Here is a 17,477-nt window from a genome sequence, read left to right as displayed (position 1 = left end):
CACACACACACACACACGCACGCACGCACGCACGCACGCACGCACGCACGCACACGCACACAAAACTGAAAACGTTTTTATGACAATTATATATGGGGGTGTGTGTGTGGCTCGCGTAATATTACGAGAAATTCTTTATTTATAACATTAAATAATATTATGTCAAACTTTCTTTATGTATGACGTTATATCCGGTAGAAAAAGTCAAACGCGGAAGCTACGAAAATTCAAATGTAATTAATGGCGCATATGGGACACGCGCAAATTAATTAATATATATTTCAGTTCTTCTGTGTAATTAAAACAGGTGTAGCCGTAGCTACAGCGGCTCGTATAGCTGACGGCAAATAGATGAATACTATGCAGAACGGTGTAAACAATAATTTAGCATAATCATCGAGGGCTAAACAGTACGACCGTCCAATAACCACGAATGTGGCAATCGCAAACACTAGCCGATGCTTACCGCCCCCTCCCCCCTCCTCCTTCTCGCCTCCTCTTGCCCTTTATTCCCACCCCCTGAACTATCACCGCCGCCGTACTTTACTGTCGTAATCCACGAGTAAACTCCACATAATGCAGACATACGCGGTAACGCGCCATCGAAGCCTGCCCTTAATGCTCTCTGGTCTATGGGCTAAAGCTTCCATTGCAACGTTCATGCATTATAATCTTCCTTGAGCATCCAATAAGAAAGAGAGAACCCAAGATTCATACATGCAAAACTAACCAGCTCGCCCACCGTTGCGTCTTTAGTTGTTTGCAACATAGTTACGAAAGGAAGAAGAATATAGATGAGAGTATGAGCTATATCATGTTAAGCAAAAATATTTCTCATTTTTATTGGTTATAAAATGTTTTAAGTTATTTTTATGTAATTTTTATTTGCATTTTATATTTTAGTCAAAATTTTCTCAAGAATGAATATTCTTGCATTATTCTGAATTTTTATAAATTGGGATTATTGAAAGATATTCAGTATTTAGAAATTTCATTGAAAGTTATCTACTTTATTTTGATAAACTGAGTTAATTAAGAATTTAATATTGCAATTAATAAGAAATTGTATTTTCTATAAAAGGATTGAGAGAATCTCTTATGTTTAACCTGTTATGATAATTCAATACATTTTGTTGATGCATACATATTCTTTTGATTCCAATGTATATCCAAATCCCTTGTCGCCATGTTCTTTGAGAATTGAAAGCTCACGTTGCAACGCAGGTAAGATCGGCGGTTAGACTTTCCTCTCTTTCTCAACATGCATAATGGATGGGAAGAAAGGAAGGATAGTAGAAGAATGACTAAAAAGGAGAAAAGTGAGTCGATAAATGACAGTGAGATCGATCGTAAGATGACAGAATAATGCGACAAAAATCAAGTGCAACATGGGACGAGAAAATCGCAGAGACTTATAATTCTGAATATTATTTAATTCATGTTCTACAAAATATTGATTTTTTTCTTAAGTAGATGACGTTTTAATAATCGCAGAAATAGGCATATCTGAGTGAATGATTTTACGTCTATAACTTGTCAAGTATGCACGAATGAAGTTTCTAAAGTGGATTATCAATTACAAACTTATTCCGCTTTTTTAATCTGAAAAAGCTTACATGAATGGCAATGTTTCGGAAACTATCGGGTCTTTGAATCTTAGAGTTTCACGAATGTTTTTATGCATGTTAAAACCTAATATCTATGGTAAATCTGTTTCGTGTCGACGTATAGGGAGAGTAGAAATCGCGGTGAAGATTTTGCGGACCGTTGGCACGCGACGAATTAACAATGGCGCTGCGCGCAACTTATAATGTGCCTCGCGTTCGTTGTTTAGATTGCAAATAATTGGCCGGGACAAACTTTTGACCCTATCAACAAGTTCTCGGGATCTCTAAACGTCGTTAATTACGCCACAGTCAGCCCGAAACTTTTAACCCTGATTCAACGCGCGCTTCATCGGATTGGTGGATCCTTAAAAGTTCCCGCGCTATTCTCGTGGCATGTTTCCCGTTTTCAAACTCAGTTTAGACGAATGAACAAAGTGGTAATTACACCGTATACTCGTTAACAGAGCTTAGTAGCAAGAATGGTAACAATCGGCTTTGTTGCGAATTGGAGAAGTAAATGCATATTATAGATACAAATTCTGGAAATGTAAACTATTTGATTAAAATTTCACAAAAAAATTAGGTAAATATATTTTACTGTGTAGTAGTGATTATAAAAACGCGATTTTTTATATTTAAAAAAAAAACAGTAACTGAGAAATCTGGAATACTTAATTTGAAATTGTTTAGATTTCTAAATATTAGAATCTCTACATACATACAATGAACATTTTTTCAAATGTACGAATAAAACAGCAAAATGTTTTTAGTTTGATTATTTTGAATACATATATACGCAATCTCGTTTGTCTTATATTGTTGTAATATCAATGAGCCGTCGACGATGACTCACTGTAAATTCCACCATGAAACGTTGCTCGAGGCTGTAATCCAGATGGATTTGGAAATTCGCAGGAAGCATTGTGGTTCCTCCGAGGAAGGAAGAGCGTTATAACGACTCGCTACGGCATTCCGGGGAGAGAGCATGGTTCATGATGCCGCTAATGCTCTCTCTCCCCTCTCCCTCCCCTTACCGTGTCGCGCGCGCGCTTCGCAACCGCAAAACCTGCTCGTGTCTCACATAGGGGTTAAGAGGAGGGGGGTGGCTCCAAGGGGGCGTGGGAAGAGGCAGAGCTTAATTACGTACTACCTGGATATGCACGTTGGGTAAATTGCTATTAGTGGTTTCGGAGACACGTTAAAATGGTTACCACAGCAACGGCTTTCATTTCTGTCTCAATGACAAAGGGAACGATGAAGAGTGATGAGCGCCATGCTTTGAGCCGTGATATCGGGGCGCCGTAGGGTACGCTCGTTTACGTTTCAAGGTTCTGCGACATGATTAAAGAAAATTTTATCAAAGGCAAAAGAACTCGAAGACTATTGTACCAATTCTGTTAACATTAACTCATCTCGATGAAAGTAAAGATATTATACGCGAGCGTGTGAAAGTGACAGATTTTTTCTTACAGAAATAGGTATTTTATATATTTAACAATACGCAAAAATTTGTATTTTGCACCTAACCTAATACGCAAAAATGCAAAGAGAAACATCTGAAATATCAAGTTATTCTGCTGTCCAATATTGTAAATAATTTTAACAAGGTATTGCACATCAGTGTGCGATGCGCATTTCTGGTTTCTAATAAATCTCTCTTATTCAGGATCACGATTTACTGAATGTTCCTTGCAGGGGCACGTCTCGAAACTGAGATGATGATTAATAATGGGGGCTGGCTGTACCGAACGGTACATTTTTTATCCGCGTTAATACGAGACTACTTTCGTATCGTCGTAACGAGAACGCAGAAGAAGACGGGACGGAAAGAAGAGGGAGGGGGGGCGGAGGGGGTTAGGGCGGGGGAGTGGAAAGGGTGAGCCGACAGGGCAATGCATCAGCGGTTAATGAGCAAACTTTAATATTCTCCCGGACTAAAACCCACCCTTTACCACCACCTATCTTCCACCGACCACGAGCCAGCCCCTATGTTCCGGAACTCGCAAAGAGAGGGCGGCGGGCGCGAAGAGGAGGCGGGATGACACGGCGAGCGCGATGCACACGACTGCCATAATTATTGTGCGCCGACGGAAGAAGGACGAAACAACGACGAGTAAGCGGGGTCGGCGAGACCCCCTCAGGGTCGTTTGACGGAAAAGGTGGTGGAAGATAGTTGGTCCGCGGCACGCAACGTGTTCTTTCGGCAGAATTCGGCGCGTCAAAGTCGTCTGCATTCATTAATTTCACGGGAGGTCCAATTAGAGCGGTCGTGTCGCGCCGGTTGAACTCTGATACGTTGGAAAGAGAGCCGCTATCACGGCGGCGCGGCGCGACGACGGCTAGCTGACTCATTTTTTTTCAACGCAAATTAAAATCTCGATAAATAAAGTCTTGTCTCTCGATCTGCCTTTGTTTGTTTTATTTAATTATTGTAAGACACACAAATAATATTCATATGCCTTAAAATTAAATTTATCGTTTTTTCTTTAAAAAAGATATTGAGATTTTTGGAACAATGCCTGTCAATCCTAAATAATGGAATATCGTTCTTTATTCTTTTTCGTTAAATATCAAAACGTATTTCTTCAAAATGTATTATAAAAAATTTGAGGTGTTTCAATTAAAATTTGAACAATAGTATCTTAATTAAAAATTCTAATGTAAAAAATAGCTGCCACACACCAGCATAGAGACATACGGAAAAGAGGCCGTTTTACTTTCTCTCCTTTTTCCATCTTTACATCGTACATTCTAAAAGGGATGTTAAGCTCGAATATGAAGCTTTTTTGCGCGTATCAGCAGGAAATTCTGCAGCGCCGCGAACCAAGAATGTGTTAACGACTTATAGAAGAAATGTGCGGGAGAGAGAATTTGAGAGAGAGGATATGAGTGCCTGCCTCGCGCAGTACAACACTGTGATGTACTGTCTTTTGCAATTATACTGATACCGCGCGGTTCTATAATGACGATATAGGTAGTGCGCGCAGGTATAGTTTCAATTTCGCTTTTATGCAGAAAAGTCCGCGCATAATATCGGAGGTATGATTTCGCACTGAAATTTCATTATGTCGAATACCGACCCCGAACGAAATTTTCATTATTTGATTATGAATCCCCGGCGGAACATCCGCATTAACACTGGAACGTTAACAAGAAGTAATCACCAAATAACATTAATATGGTTTGATATGTAATATCAAGGGATCCTGTTACCAATTGCTAAGATAACTTAATGAACGCAATTTAAAAATAATCACCGTTTTGATGAAAGCTTTATTATTTATACGTAATGTAATATTATTAAAATTATAAAATCAAGAACGTTTATTGTATCTCAAGACAATTATGTACAATTATTAACAAAAATAGGTTTCTCCTATATTTCTGTGTACCTCGAATATCTTCCTCCATTCTTTTCTGTATCATGCATCATATATGTTGTACTCGTATAAATTAAATATAAAATTGAGGAAATTTAATGTATTTTAAAATACAATTATGTATAATTATTAACAAAATATGTTTTTCCTGTATTTCCCTGTATCTTGCATATCTTTCCTCATTTTTTATTCAACGTTCTTTCCACAAATATCACGTATCGTACGTGTTATATTTTTGCTCTATTCCACAACATACATGTTATCGCACATCGACAGGTCCAATGTCTGTGGTGAATGTCGGCTCGGCCAGGTGTGACATGTGACATCAAGGTCCACTGAGCTAGCATAGATCCCGCGTTAGTCGGCATTTTTCCAAGCGACTTTACGTAAGGGGATTAAAGCGAAATCGAGCTTTAAATTGATAGACAGAGAGAAAGAGAGAGAGAGAGAGAGAGAGAGAGAGAGAGAGAGGGGGGGGAGAGGGAGAGGGAGAGGGAGAGGGAGAGAAAGGGAGGGAGTGCCATTGATCGGAGTCGGTTTCACTTAAATCGCCGATGATGCATGCTAACTGGCAGTCGCGCCCATTAGATCAATCTCCCGAGCGGAGATTGTCTATAGGTCCATACATGACTACGATGCTCGTAATTGGCTTCATCGGCATAACCAGCTGGTTGTGTCCGGCGTCTTTCATCATTCAAACGGAACAGCCTGTTCCTTCACAGACTCGAGCAGATATATGAAAGTAACGAGAGCTAATTATAGACTTAAATAAAATAAAAAGTTCAAGTTTGAATTTTCTTCCGCAAAAGAGAAGATTATGAAGCTGCCACAGTTTGGTCAACCGACAGTCATTTACTTATTTATATTTCACATTTTCATAATTTTTGTAATTCCCTACAAACACCAATTTATATACCTTAATAAAAAATTATAAACTACATAAAAAATTTATGGCGACTACATTTTGCTGTTATGCAATTCATCAAATTAATTGCATTTAATTTCAAGACAATGCTCTCTGTTGACATAAAATTAATGTAATACTAATGTAAATATTGGTAATACCGCGTTCTTCATATACCTTGCATAATTTGGATTACACAAAAACAGTCGCAGTTAATCGTTAATTTGCGAGTCGCACGGTAGCGTATACTTCGAGGATAATTTTATTAAAATTATAATGATGTATTAACTGATAGAAATCCGTTTACGGTAATGCATCAGTGATACCATGCATATTTTATATACCCGTACAATGGTCGCATCTAATAATTTATGTATTGTCAACGATGCGTTTTTAGAGAAACGGGTAACCGACATTATATAATTCATTGAATTTATACGAGCAGGATAGCAAACTGTATGGACTATAACGTTATAAATCATGACGGCTGAAACAAGCAAAATCGAAGGACGACCGCGGCATAATATTTTTCGTCAAGAATGTTTGCAGCGCAATATAATACCTCTTAATAATGTGTGTATAAAAGTGACGCAAATTTATTTTAATTTAAATATTTACAGCAAGCGTAATTAATATTAGAATATTTCAATATAAAGAAAATACATAATGTATATATTTTTAATTAAATTTTTGTTAATCAGAATTATTAGTCAGAAACTAAATATTTGTCTCTCTTTGTTTAATAAATTATTTAAGATGTCGAATTAATTGATTGAATTAGCAGCACCATGTTGAGATAAAACTAACAATAACTAAAATAATTTGTAATTTTAATATATAAATATATAATCAATATTGCGATATTTATTCTAAATTTCATATATCCGGGGATAACATTAAAGACATATTGAAAGTGTTAAATGCAAAATGTATGTCCCATGTAAGGAAATCGCTCCGAGGATTCATTATCGGAGCGGTTTCGTCGAGCAGCGTGGCACGACCATGGAGACATGCACGCTCTGCAGAGTGCTGTGCATTATAGATTATTGTTGCCCCCATTATTGCTACACAATCTACATAGATATACGTTATCCAACCATCCCGACGTGTTCCATCACGAGCGCATTCGCAGCGGACGTATATGCGAGCATACCCACACATGGAACGTTATAGCCGTGTACTAACTTTGAACGATATGCGCGATCGAAGAAACGAATTTCCCACCTCCCGCCTCCCGTGTCTTGATAAGTACACCGCGCGTTTGATATACGTCATACCGAGAACATATTGCTCTCGATTATTATATTTTTACAGAATTGATAATTGTTTTGACTTTATTTCACATCGATTGTTATTTCTAACGCTTTAAATTGTAACGTTTTATTGCACGTCGAGTAATTTCTCTTGCTTCGTAAAACGACGACCTACCCGATAGTTCGAGCCTTTAGATGTTAATTGTTATGGGTCTGCCTGCAGACACAAACGAAAACTTATAATAAATAATTGGTCTTAATCGTACCGGGAACAGGAGTATTCTGTCTCGACGAGAAAACTCGCTAGTACATATCGCTTTGTGAATACTCGAGAGAGTATTTCTTTCTTCCCTTCTTTCGACCGATTCGCAGTTGCTATCATTAATTGGCCAGATAGCAATTTCTATTATCGATGTAGTGTCTTTCCGTCGATTTTTATCTCTGTAAGAACAGCGTAATTTCCGATAAAAATGTGGCACGTTTTATATCCCTAAAAAAATAAATCTCAATTTTACAACGTGAGGATAAGTTGTTAATCTCGAACGATTATAAACAATTATATCAATCCTCTGTTCTTCCATAATATATAGGTTAGTAATAGATTATTATGTAGTCGTAATAATATACAGCTGAAGTATGCAAATAAATTAATATAATTTATTGTTTATTATAAATAAATAATTTTTATTTGTTTGTATACATTAATAAAATTATAAAACCAAGACTAGAATAGTAAAAAATATATAAGTACTACTTAACAATATAATAAATATGTGTTAATAACTGCAATGTATTCTTGAAGCTTACTGAAGCTAAATTATTTAATATTATATAAAAAATATATAAGATCAGTTTAAACAATATTGCTCACAAATTGCAGAATAATTAAAATTTTAATAAGATATTGATTGAAAATATTAAAATAGAAAACAAGAATTAAATATAAAATGTTCTTTACAAAATAACTTAAAAATAAGTATAACAAAATAAACTATTATTATATAAAATAAACTAAAATAAAAATATACGTGACTCTGAACTATGGTAGACATTCAATTTGAAGTATGCATCAGCATCAGACCACCCAAAGACCCAAAGATATAAGCTATATTAATCAATAAAAATTCGAATATCCGCAAAAATTTTGATCGCTCGTGAGAAATACAATGGCCGCATTCAGGAAACACAACTGTTGAGTGAGCGGTCAGTGATTCTTTAATATGATTGGTTCTTACCTTTGGTTCTTCTCCGGATCTAAGTGTAAGAACCAATCATAATGAGCGCTCACTCAACAGTTGTGTTTCCTGAACGCGGCCAGTGTCCATAAAATTTTCTATTGCTTTTACTATATGGCGGGAATTCGGCAGTGGTCTGTTTTTTACCAAAATAAAATGTTTTTTCAAGCGAGCTCACGCATGACAGACGATATCGCTATAACTAAAATAACAGCCTTATTTCACACGGAAATTTCTATTTCGATGAAAACCCCGCATTCTCGCGCGCTTTCTCTCTCTCTCGCTCTCTCTCGCTCTCTGTCTCGCGTGATTTACATCTGGCTTGCGACCAACTTCGCTCGTAATTATCCGTGTAATTTGACCGATCGAACGATAATGCTTTCCGAATATCGCGATATCAAGGATCCACGTTTTTGGTATTTATCCCCGCACGCTCATAAATCGCTACGAATTACGCAATGCGCTCCCTTCGCGCGCGCCACTATGACGCAACCATTATCGCCATGAATTTTGAAAACGATAAATTTTCCATATATATGGGACCATATTACCAATCATTACTATTCGCAACTGTCAATTAAATCGTTTTGGTGACGTTAATATGTAATAACGTCGCTCCAGATGCTGTGTACAATGTACTATGACATTTTCTTGATATATATGAAGACATATAGTTGGCATACATGGCTCTCGTGTAAACATAAAATAATACTTTCCTTACGCAGTAATAATTTTTTTTTGCATAAATGATCACCTGATTTTTACATCCCAATTAAAAGTCATAATTAAATTTTTGAAATATTACTATTATTATTAATTACATACCGCATATTTTTAATTGTTTTATAATTTATTAGTATTATTTGAGGACAAAACATATGTATTTTACTTAACATTTTCTGAAAAAAGTAAAAAAAAACCAAAAAAATATTGAAAAAACAAAAGAAGAACACATAAAAATTACTGTGATGTGGAGCTTCATTTTTTTCGAACTTGTGTAAAAATCATCCCAGTCGCCGTTCCTGGATTAATAGTGTTACTTACAATCAACTAACTATTTTGAACTAACGTTTTTTGAATAGGCAAATTTACACTGTAACGGCGTGAAAACTTTATTATCCCGCAAAATATTTTTCTATAGGTTTCAAATGGAGCTGCGAATTGAGTTCTGCGAATCAAGTTTGTTTTGTTACATTTCCATTCTTTTCCGTAGAATGGAGTACTATGCTTTATGTAATCTTACTTAGTGACGCTATTGTTGTGCGATTATTTAAAAACTGCATTATGAAAAAATATATTGAGTTAAAGACTTATTTTGATATCAAATATACTTAGCAATCAAGGGATGTTTTACCACAGCATTTTCTTTTTGTTTTGAAGAGAAAAAATAATTGATTTTGAGACAAGAACGCCAGACATCGTTAGTAGTCTTTAATTTACATTTCTATCGATTGCAACAATTAATTACAAAATATTATCTTGGTCAATTCAAACTAATCCTTGAACAAAGTAACGATGAACATGTACAGTAGACATCATCTGCGTTTCTCTTTGCCCAAAGGGTCACAATTGTTCACCATTTACTCATTTACTGTTAATGAAAACGTGAAACCAGCCACGTGTTACTTCTGCTTTCTCCGCCAAAATAACCATGGTCACTCATGGGTTACAGTCCTGGCCGCAGCAAAGACCACGGAGCAGGGATGACCTCCAAGTTTCGCCCGTGGCTGTATATAACGGAGTGTGCAACACGAGGAAATATCAAACTTCGCTAGTTTCATATCCCCCGCATCCCGCATCAATACTGAATTATATGTGACGTTCGTGATTCGAATCCACTTTTTATCTCAACTCTTCATTTCAACTCTCGAATTTTGTTATCTCAATTTTGAGCAAATGCATTATTCCGCATCTCTATTCCGCGAGAAGATACTCGATCGGAATAAACAGAAGGAAAAAGAGGGAAGAAAGTGGAAAAAGAAATGCAAAGTTATTTATTAATGTAATTAATGCTGACCGAAGGTGATTTTAAATTTACAGAAATCCGAACATTATCGATCATCATGGGAGAAATGAGACTCTTTTACCAGCTAGTAGGGAAAAGAGCCGATTTCGCAGCTTGTCCTGGGAACAGTACGATCCGGTACATCAAAAATACTTAGAAATTGGTAAGTAACATTATATTTACCTGGTAGTGTGCATTTTGCGACATTTGATCAGAATAAATGGATATTTTAAGGCTCCTGTTCGCTCACGTGCCATTGCACTACTATATCAGATTGTGACGTCAGAAGCGAGAAAATATATTAATAAAAATTCTTGCGCAATATATTAAAATAGACATATGTTTCAATAGCAACATTTACAATCGATACAAACGACTTGTAAAATATACCGAAAACTATCTTTTTGTTTCGAAAAGGAATTAAATCATATTTATTTTTGTATTATTAATTTGACAGTTTATTAGATGTGAAAATAACTTATTTTTAGTTATGCATAATTTATTTTCAGATATATGTTTATTTAAGTCAGTAGTCAATTGTAAGTGTTGTTTTATTAAAACATATTTCCATTTTTAGATGTTTAGCAAGAATTTTTATTGTACATTTTATCTTTTTTGATGTCACAATCTGAGACAGTAGTGGTGAGTGAACAGAAGCATTAAACATTGAACTGAATTAGAAATAAATTTAACAAAATAATAACAAAATTTTCAAACTTTTATTTTTATTTTGTCTACAGTATCTAAATTGAAATATATAAAGAATCTAAAATCAAATAACATTTTATTATATTAAATTGTACTGGAGCTGGATTTCATGTCAAACTTGCACAACTGTACGCTACATTATTTATACCGTAAAGTAACTGAAGTGAAAAGTTCAGAATCGAAACAAAAAGAGAAATGAGCATTTAATTATTGAATCCGATAAAAAACTTCTGATTGTCGTCGCACTGCACCAGCGGATTAACTTTTCAGAATATCAAAAGAATTATTAGCAAAGCACGTTAATTCCTCGTTCTCGTTTTTACGTGAAAAAAAAAGGCCGAATATAAATGGCTGAACAAACAAAGATACTCTTTTCATTTCTGAGCAAATATGCTCGAAGGGTTTATTTCGAGGGCGCGGGCTACTCGACGTTCGATTAGTCTTCACTTAGCGGCGCGCATGAAGAAAACGCTGGCTGCTGTCGAGTTAGCTCGAATTAGAACGGGTCAGATCCCGGGCGAGTTTTCATCGTTTTGGTACGTGAAGAAAGAAAGGACCGGGAGAGATGAAGTGTCGCGCCAGGAACATGGCTTGCCACTCATGTGTAGCTATTCGAGCTCGAGGAAAGAGCGGCTAGAGACTTTCCGCGAAGTCATTTTTATTGTGAGGACTGTGCTCGAGCACGTCGTAGATGACGCGAAATGAGCCCTTTGACCTGAAAAAGCCTGTGGCTTGTTCCGTAGGCTATCCATTTACGTGCCCGCGAAAAATCGTCCGCGTTAATTACTTTTGCAACAGCATCACCATACTAATATCAACGATACGGGGTAAAACCCTGGACGTTATATGAGTGTGTGTCCAAACTTGCTTAAAGAAGAACTTGACTTTCCGATTTTTTAAGCTATTTTCCTCGAAAAACGAAAATCTTCGGTGAAAAAATTTTAGTTTTTAAATAATTTTTTTGAGAGAGATTGTCTCCCTTTGGCTTATTATACCAAAGATATATGAAATGTGAAATGAACTCGCATGTCAAAGAATTGTATTTGACTTGGAAAAAAATTTTTATCAAGATCACACTACCACGAGAGAGAGAGAGAGAGAGAGAGAGAGAGAGAGAGAGAGAGAGAGAGAGAGAGAGAGAGAGAGAGAGAGAGAGAGAGAGAGAGAGAGAGAGAGAGAGAGAGAGAGAGAGAGAGAGAGAGAGAGATGGCGGAAGGTGCTCGCCATTTTTCACCGGAAAAGTCTGGTGAAAAATCGCGTTGAACCAATAGCCTGCATTCCACGTTGCTCGAGTCAACTCGAGTCGATTTTCCGAGACGTCCGCGCGTGATCCGAGAAAAATGCGCCGTAAAAATGGAACAGAAAGGGCGGATACTTTCCCCTCTTTTCGCAATTAATTTTTTGTGTGCCTTTGTCTCTTATCTGATGGATAGAATAAAAGTCCCCGGTCGAGAGCTTAATAAGTCCGCGGTGACGGAATTTTCACTCGAGATATCGATACAATCATATCTAGCGTATTCATGGGGATTCATAAACATTAGGAAATTATAAATTTTTTATTTTTTATCTCTTTCTCGTAAATCCATCTAATCGTATGATTTTTTTATCAAACGTCATTAAACTTTTATAGTTTTAATGATATTTTTTTGCCATAAAAAGTCTTGTTGTTATAATTGTATTTTGTCTAACTCTAATTGCAAATACTCAGTTGTTAATACACAATGTCACAATAGAAACGCCTGAGCGCAATTTGAGAAACGACAGGCATTATCGAAGAATCTGTTTCGAATTTTACGTAGCGAGAAAATTCAATAATCTTTTGTTCCTTGGATTCAGTTTAATCATCGATTTCCGGCAACTCCTGGGGATGAGGCGGGCGGGGCTTTCGACCGAAACGAAAACAGCAATCGTCGGCTCGAGTGGTCGTTGTTTTACGTCCCGGCATTCCGCTTTTGTTCGCCTATCCGCTTTCTCGCCGCAACGCTCGCTATCTACTTCGCAATAGTTTTTACCCCGTCCAACCCTGCTTCCCTCTTCCTTTGTAGCTACCCCTTAGCCCTTACAAACGTAACCTTTCATGTCACTTGAAATATTACTCCGTCTTATTTACGCTATAGTTGTCTTAAATGTTGTATATTCCTTAAAAATTCAGTATCTTGGTAGTTGGATTTATCACTGGATAAAGCATGCCATCGTTGTCCTACGCTTTTATCTTAATCTTTACGATACAAAATTACGTGTATAAATATGTAGAAGTCTAACAAATCTATTTTGCATTATTCTTCTTCAAACACACACACACAGTCTTATTATATTTAAATTATATCTTTTATATTTTTAAATTATAAAACTCCGGAATCCTGAAATCCCTTAATCCAAAATTTAAACCCTTCTGCTGAACTTAAAAATTTAATTTTATGCGACAATATAAGATATCTCTCGGTTTCTGAGAATTGAATCCCAGACGTCTGAAATTAATAAATTCTAGAACCATAAAACCGGAAGAAATTGGGAACGGGCATGATGACGTTAGCTGGCCAATATGGCGGCCATAATCCACCACGTCAACACGTGAGACATATGTGTGCTTACGCATTTTTGTCGATATAAAGATAAAGAAAGCATAAATCAGTGTAAAGTGAAAGTGAATCATGTTTTTAACATTGTTAGAAATCTGCAGATATGTAGACTCAACTCTGTCGTCTCGAAATATCGTGGAAAGAGAGAAATTATTACAATTAAGCTGGACATATCGTATCTTGTTGAATGATACACTTAATTGCAAGATGTTTGCAAACATCTAGCTTGAAAAGCGGAATTCCTCACAAAATTGAAGGAAGCATCTCAAGTAATGGAGAAACTGTTAAAATGTGCTGCTCCTGCAAAGCAGGAAACAGCGGATGATGTAAACATGTATTGCAGCACTCATATGTTTTGTCAAAGTTTTTGATATACATGTAGTGTAAGTAACTTGACATCAGGGCATGACAGTTCGTTAAACTTCGAAAGTTTGACTCTTAAAGTATAAAAAGAAATAAAACATTAAAATAGAGAAAACTAAATTATGCATTAATACATTAATTAATCGTCTTAGAATAATTTCTTAAATTGCATGCGAATTGACAGTTATACAATAAACTGATTATATTTTAAAACTTTTTGTTCATTGAGGTTAGAAAAAATATTGGTTGTTAAAGTCATCAGTATATACTATAAATTTTACTTACATTACATGTATATCAAAAGCTTATTATTATAAAAAATTATAATATTCAACTTACATAAAAAACATACATACCTTTGACAAAACATATGAGTGCTGCAATACATGTTTACATCATCCGCTGTTTCCTGCTTTGCAGGAGCAGCACATTTTAATAATTTCTCCATTAGTTGAAATGCTTCCTTTAATTTTGTGAGGAATTCCGCTTTTCAAGCTAGATGTTTGCAAACATCTCGCAATTAAGGGTATCATTCAACAAGATACGATATGTCCAGCTTGTAATAATTTCTCTCCTTCCACGACATTTCGAAACGACAGAGTTGAGTCTGCATATATCTGCAGATTTCTAACAATGTTAGAAACATGATTCACTTTCACTTTACACTGATTTATGCTTTCTTTATCTTTATATCGACAAAAATGCGTGAGTAACACATATGTCTCACGTGTTGACGTGGTGGATTATGGCCGCCATATTGGCCAGCTGACGTCATCATGCCCGTTCCCAATAATCTCTGTGAAAATAGCTCCGCACTTATAGAATTTCGTATATTTATTAATTGCGCTGCATTTGTGCTATTTTATGCCAAAAACTTTATTTCGACAGTTTTAGCGCTCTATTTAGAAAATAAAAAAACAAAATTTGTATTAGCTTTGTTTGAAGTATTTCTTAATTGTGTTGTATTGGCTAAAAATTGTGCTAATTTATGCCGCAAATAAAACAATAGGTTGAACTGTATTCAAAAAAGTAAAAAAAAATTAGCAAAAACTGACACAATAGGCCGAATTTTGACTACGCCAATTTTTTCCCCTACTTTTTTGCTAGATTCTTTTTCAATCCCCTTGATTTTCCGTAATTCTTTCGATTGTCGCTTGTTTGTCTTGTGTAGCAAAACTCAGCACAATTTACAAAACTTGATTATCCTGCCACGGTTCGGATGTTATAAGGTTTATAATTTTTGTATTCCTATAAAATTTAAGTTTCCAACATCGACTGTATTGTAAAATTCAGTGATCTGATGAGATTTTGTTATTGGAAAAAATTGTTGTGCTCGTCGAACACAATAACCCGGCACATTTTTTTTAATTTGAAAATGTCAAATTTCTGTTTTTGTTTTTTGTCTTTTAGTATTAAGACAATATAGATAATGTAGTGATAAATCAAGACAATGCATACATACATAGACAACCGAAACAATTTTATACAACTAGAAATACAATAAATCCATTATAACAATATTTATTTATATACTGCTGTTATGTTTACTTTCGATTTTTTTCCTACTAAATGGATAAATATATCAATGTTTTTTCAACGGCACAACATAGCACAAGTTAGAATCTTTTTACTAAAAAAAAATTTGAGCTCAATCGGGAAACAGTGCGGGGCTAACAAAATTGTATTTTTTTTTTTTTTTTTTTTTTTTTTAATACGGTTTAAAATATTGTTTTCGCATTTGCGGGACAAATTAGCACAATTGTAATCCAATACGCAAATAAAAAAACTCGACATTTAATATGTGCAAGCCTGACAAAAATTTTGTGTTTTATTATATTCTAAAATGTGCGCTAAGCTATCGAAATAGGATTTTTGGCACAAAATGGCACAAACGTCGCATAATGCGTCACAATTAATAAAAATACAAACTTCAAAAAGTGCGGGGCTATCTTCAGAGAAGTGAACAAATAAATAAATCCGCAATAAATAAACCAACTGGCTGGCATAACGAATTTTTAATTAAAACATTGAAAAATATCTTATGCATGCACGTAGAATGGAATGCAGAACGCAGAAATTAGAACAATTGCACATATCATGGCAGCAACGTTCGCTACTCGAGACATTCCTAAATCGATCTATCGTAATCTTCGGTGGTTCATATATGACTACACGCGGTTGTTACGGGTGCTATTGTTCGTAATTAAATCAGATCTCTCCATACTTCCTTTTTCCTTTTCGTTAGCACGCCGAGAGCCCGTAAAGCCATGACGAGCGCGGCGCTGGGGTTTATATCCCGTTCGTGATGAACGGTGACATTTGACACGGGTGGACGCTGTCGCGTTCTCATAACATCGGGCGTATAAACTCCTACAAGGTGTTCCGTAAGCAGTAAACTTACATAGTATAACTTTACAATATGTTTGAGATCTTTAACAAATATTTTACTAAGAATAATGTATCACGCGCACATAGTGACACTATCACTTTTCTATCATTATTTTACAGAAACTCAACTTGCGTACTAGAGATCGATTTTCTTACAAAAAATGAACAAAGAAATGCGCATTTATTTCTTAAAATTTATTATATAAATATAAACATTTTTTATACTCAATTAGAGGAAGATAATAGAAAATTGAAAAATTGAATAAATGACACTTGATTATACGTTAAAATCGATCGCAAATTTATTAAAGAAATGTGTTTTTAAAGTTGAATGAAGGTCTTGTGCAGAACTTGTGTAAACACCCTATATAGGAGCAGAACGAGAGAAGCTTGCAACGGGTCGGCAAGGCGCGGCGACGTGAAATAACGAGCTTAAATAGATTACGCGAAGATTACAAGGCAAGGCTGGCCAGCTTCGCGCGTATGCGAATTATGAAACGACGCGTTCCGGCTAATCGATCATACCAGTGCCAATAATGACTGCTTAAAGTTCGATAAAGTTCAAATAAAATACTTATATTAAAAATTAGCAATAAAAGAAGTTTCGTTTATTGTAGCAAACTGTAGCATGTATACATGTACATTTATTTAACATTTGATTTAACAACTTAAACAATTCATATTATTGACTTAATTAGATTTAAACAAGATTAAAAAGATAAGATCCAAGAAATTAAAGAAACAAAATATTCTTTATTATCTATATGTACAAACAACAAGAAAGAATAGGATCACGTAGGAAATAGATTTAAGTCACCTCGTATACTTCAAACTATTCTTTTACTAGTTTTTGTGTCTCTTTGATTCACTACATCAATAAAGTTTACAAAACGCGTTGGTCTTTATGGCAGCTGCAACGTACAAACCAGATACTTGGAGGTTGCTTCCCTTTAGGCGGTTTCTCCCCTCTTCTCCTTTGGAGAGGCTCTTCCTTATTCTAGGATTAAAGGCTGGATGGAGCCTGGAAAGGCTTGACAGCAACAGCGCGGTGTCCC

The 17,477-nt window shown here is 35.6% G+C and overlaps 1 protein-coding gene across 1 annotated transcript in view; it reads left to right on the top strand.

The window, feature by feature from the left end:
• Nlg-4 (neuroligin 4) overlaps positions 1-17,477 on the top strand; it is a 90,195-nt gene that overhangs the window by 33,795 nt on the left and 38,923 nt on the right. Inside the window, exon 6 of the mRNA XM_077419602.1 lies at positions 10,420-10,547. Coding sequence (XP_077275728.1) covers positions 10,420-10,547 — 128 coding nt within the window. The remainder of the gene's footprint in view (positions 1-10,419; positions 10,548-17,477) is intronic.

This window comes from Temnothorax americanus, unplaced genomic scaffold, assembly GCF_048541705.1.
Source record: "Temnothorax americanus isolate GAGA-0224 unplaced genomic scaffold, ASM4854170v1 Scaffold57, whole genome shotgun sequence".
NCBI lineage: Eukaryota > Metazoa > Arthropoda > Insecta > Hymenoptera > Formicidae > Temnothorax > Temnothorax americanus.
The sequence above is the reverse complement of the archived record's forward strand: the minus strand, read 5'-3'. Positions and strand labels throughout refer to the sequence as shown.